Source organism: Octopus bimaculoides, chromosome 6, assembly GCF_001194135.2.
Source record: "Octopus bimaculoides isolate UCB-OBI-ISO-001 chromosome 6, ASM119413v2, whole genome shotgun sequence".
Classification (NCBI taxonomy): Eukaryota; Metazoa; Mollusca; class Cephalopoda; order Octopoda; family Octopodidae; genus Octopus; species Octopus bimaculoides.
The window spans coordinates 31250634-31255455 of NC_068986.1; the positions used below are offsets into that span (position 1 = coordinate 31250634).

Consider the following 4822-nt stretch of genomic DNA (forward strand, 5'->3'; position numbering starts at 1 on the left):
CCCTTAAGGTAGTTCTCGGGGATATTCAGCGTGACACAGTGTGACAAGGCTGACCCTTTGAATTACAGGTACAACAGAAACAGGAAGAAAGAGTGAGAGAAAGTTGTGGTGAAAGAGTACAGCAGGGTTCACCACCATCCCCTGCCGGAGCCTTGTGGAGCTTTAGGTGTTTTCGCTCAATAAACACTCACAACGCCCGGTCTGGGAATCGAAACCGCGATCCTATGACCGCGAGTCCACTGCCCTAACCACTGGGCCATTGCACCTCCACATTAATAATAACCATTGCTGTTGTACTAACCACTGTAATTGTGAGAGAAAAGAAAGAGAGAGAGAGAGAGAGTGGTGTGAAAATATACCTTGTTAATATTTAATTTTCTATTCATTCTCACAGGTTTACTTTCTTTGGAGATGCAGCTTTCAGATGACCCTATTCTTGGAGAGTGGTTTATAAACATTGAAGCAAATGGACAGAAAAGGACGAAAAAATTCAAAGTAGAAGAATATGGTAACATCTCTTTTCTCTAAATTTCATCAGCATTTTATTAACTTTTGGTAACTACTTACATACCTTCTTGAATAGTTTTTGTCTCATGTTATAAACCTAAAAAAAAAAAATATTAACAAGTGGTTTTCTGAACTAAATTCTTCAAAATCATGCTTTTCTTTTGGGTAATTAATTAATATGGTTGATAATGTGATATAATATTGAAATATAAATAATAATAATAATAATAATAATTGGAAGTGTGATATTTAATTACTATGTCAGTATTTTTTTATCAATTACTTTTTTAACAAACCCGCATAGGTCCTTTAATCTTTCAAGCTGCAAGGCTACCTCATTAGTGTTGGTGCTATGAAAATAGCACCTAGCATGCTCTGTAAAGTGGTTGGCATTAGGAAGGGTATCTGGCTATAGAAACTGAGCCAAAATAGACATTGGAGCACAATATGGTCCTTTAGTTTGTTGGATCCTATCAAACTGTCCAACCCATGTCAAGGTGAAGAGGCACACATTCGATGCTGATGATAATGGCGAGTTTATTAATGAACTAATATCGTTAAAAAAACTATAAGTATCAATAAAAGCCTCTAAAGAGAAATCTGAAAAATAAATATTTGTACATTTGCTGTTTTTGATTCAGATTTTTATGTGTCTTATAATCAGGACTATCATAAACTTCAGCAAGCTGAAATGCAAAATTGACTGTGCTGTGATTTAAATATTTGTTTGAATTTGTGGTATTTAATTGCATTCCTTTATGTTTCTGAGTTAGAATTAAGCTAAAGTTCAGCCAAAGTCATTAACATAATGTACTTGTGAAGTACTGGAGTAAATGTTGTTGACTGAATTTTGTCTCTTCATGGAAGAGACTATAGCTGAAACAAATCTTCTTAGTACTACTAGTGTTTTAACCCATTACCTCCCATAATTCTATTAACTGGAATTTTTTTTTAATGAAACTTTAATTTCTAGCATAAAACAGCCTTAGAAACACGCTGGAATGATCAAAATAACATTTAAAAATAACATTTCAAAATAATATTTTAAATAGAAATAAGCGAGATATTGGGTACTACTACTACTACTACTACTACTACTACTACTACTACTACTACTACTACTACAATACTACTACTACTATTGTTATTCTGAAAGACTCCCAGATAGTTCTTAATTACTGGTTGTTCTTTACTTGAAAGCAGGCAATAACAAATCACCAAAGGTTTCAAGTAGTGCCTTCTCTTGTGACTCAAAGAGACAATACTCTCCTTAATTATTATTATTATTATCATTATTATCATTATAATCATCATCATCATCATCATCATTATTATTATTATTATTATTATACATTTAGACTAGTGTCATCATCTTGATTCTTATAGTCCCAACATTTCAGCTATTACATCCTTTTGCTTTTATTACATACCTGGAATATCTGATAATGTTCTCAGAAAATTTCACCCTTTATTCGGTTTGTTGGGTAGATGGTTCTCATTCTGTTGTTCATACAAAGAATTTTCACTGAAACCCTTTCCAAGAATGACAGATAACTGAAAACGGCTGGAGAGTAAAATGGCTGGACTGTTGTACCTTTAACAAACAAAGTCATTGTATAATAATAATGAATATTCATCAAAGAAATTGACAAAAAAAAAATTATTTGAGCTAGTTTTTTTTTTTCAGTGTAGAATATTGTGTCATATGTATTTGAGAAGCAGCATGCAGAGTATATAATCTGATATAGGCTAATTGTTTTATCAAAATTTTTATATATTCTTTTACTTTATCTTTTCCTTGTCATATCGTTTAAATTTCAGTGCTTCCAAAATTTGAATTAAAACTTAACATGCCACCTTACCTGAGCTTTGTTTCTGAGACTGTTGATGTTGAGATCTGTGCAAAGTAAGAGTACTTTTATCTGATATATATCTATATGTATGTGTGCATGTGTGTGAGTGTATGTATGTGTGTGTGTGGTTTGTGTATGCATGTGTATGGTATACATACATACATACATACATACATACATACATACATACATGCATACAAACATACATGCATACATGACTTTTTAGATTAGTATGACAATGGCTGACTAAATAAAGTGTATCACAGCATTACATGTTGTGGGAATGACAATGGCTCTTGAATCCTGCCAGTGACTTACACTGCTTGTAGCAGATTCAACATTCATAGAAATTCCGATTTCTTGTTCTTGGGTGTTCCAGATAATTCTAACAATTTTGTCTGTACACCCTCATGCACTTAGATGAACTTGAGCAATTTATACATGTTTTCTGGCAGACAGTACATGTAAGGTAGATCCAAACCATACATATATGCACACACACACACACACACTCTCTCTCTCTCTCTCTCTCTCTTTCACACACACACGCAATCTACAGCAGCATGATGATGTCACCATTATCATCATGCTGCTATAGGTTGACTAGGTCTTATGTTGTTATGATTCAAGCCAGTTCTTCTTTGGTGTTAGTGTCCTGTCTTGCAGTTTAAAACCATGCTTTGCCCTATGTTCCATTTTTGAGATGGTTTATATGACCAGTCACCAGATACTGTTCCTAACATCAACCACCTCACAGAATGTATTGAGTGCATTTTATCATGGCTCCAATACAATGAGGTTGCTGTGCCCCACATGGCTGAAAGTCCTCCTTATTATATATATTTATATATTTGCTGGTGCCACATGAAAAGCACCCAGCACACTCTGTGAGGCAAGATTTACAACTAAATACTCTCCTTAATCCTTATCTGTTTTTCAAGTAAAGGTACGTTTAATTCCAGAGGATTTCAAAAGCACTGAGTGATTGGTCAGAATATGAACAATGTCAATATTACCACTGTCTCACTCAAGTGGTGACTAGTGTAGAAAAGCAACATTCACACATGCACATACACATGCACATACACATGCACATGCGTGCAATAGACTTTCTACTGTTTCATCTACCAAATTCACTCAGTGCATAGGACTATAATGGAAGATACTTAACCCAAGTTACTGTACAATGGGACAAAATCACAGGCTACATGGTTGTAAAGTATACATCTTAACTAAACAAACAGCTATGCTTGCATCTTGGTAAATGTTTAAAAAATATTTGACTAAATTACTTTTGTTTTTGTTTTTATTAGGTATACCTATGGGAAACCTGTCTATGGAAAACTCAATGGTACAATCTGCATCGTAGGTTTATATGAAATGAATCATAAAAGGCCATGCTTTACATTCAATGAATATGTAAGAATTTTTTCCTTTTACTTATTTCCTTATAGCATTATTTTGCCATTTTCTTGTGTTTGTTCAAAACATAATCATATTCTTTCTTCTATTAGCTTATGTCTCTACAATCTAGTCAAGCACCATTAATTGTGTATGTGTCAGTAGTGTTTATTTTTCATTCTAAACTTTACTTTGGGGTATACCCATAAATTTTAACCATTGCTACATGAATGAATCAATTATATTTATTAGATATATTAGACAGTTATAAACATGTCATATATATGAAACCTCATCACAGACAGTAAAAGAGGGCTTGGTCAAACAATTGTTTCAAGTGTTATTACACTCTTACTGGTAGTCATTTACACTACTTTAACTGCCACTATGAAACTGTTTGAGGCCACTACTGTTAGGCCTAAATCAGGTGGATGTAGACAGCTTTGAATATTTAACATATTTTAGCTGTTAATTCTGTAGCAGGTCTATACGGGGTGTGTCAAAATGAAGGCAACTAACTTTTTTCAATTTTACCAAATATTTTGTTATATTTTAGGTCTGGGTGTTGCAATGCAATGGTAAGGGAAACACAATTATGATGTTTTATTAATTTAGATTTTCTCTTTATAATTTCTAGATCACTGGATGTAAAAAATATTCTGCTAACAGTGACCAACTTCAATTGAGAAATACTTCATATTCTCTGTGGCATGTTTTCTTACATGTGCATGCTACCATTGTTGAAGAAGGAACTGGTAAGATTTTACAGTTTTATATTGTTTATTGTGTATAAGATTATGCATTTAAAATATTGCTGACTATTTTTGGTTAAGGATGTAATGTACACATAAACTAGTGCATGTGCAAGTGTATGCATATACTCTCTCTTTTTGCTCTTTTAATTGTTTCAGTCATTTGACTGTGGCCATGCTGGAGCACCACCTTTAGTCAAGCAAATTGACCCCAGGACTTATTCTTTGTAAGCCTAGTACTTATTCTATCAGTCTCTTTTGCCAAACCTCTAGATTACAGGGACGTAAACACACCAGCATCGGTTGTCA

General features: G+C 33.6%; 1 protein-coding gene across 1 annotated transcript in view; it reads left to right on the plus strand.

The window, feature by feature from the left end:
- The window catches only part of LOC106869359 (pregnancy zone protein), a 66384-nt gene that overhangs the window by 12477 nt on the left and 49085 nt on the right, over positions 1–4822 (plus strand). The window contains exons 6-9 of the mRNA XM_014915080.2: positions 395–508; positions 2329–2413; positions 3674–3779; positions 4399–4516. Of these exons, the coding sequence (XP_014770566.1) occupies positions 395–508; positions 2329–2413; positions 3674–3779; positions 4399–4516 (423 nt within the window). The remainder of the gene's footprint in view (positions 1–394; positions 509–2328; positions 2414–3673; positions 3780–4398; positions 4517–4822) is intronic.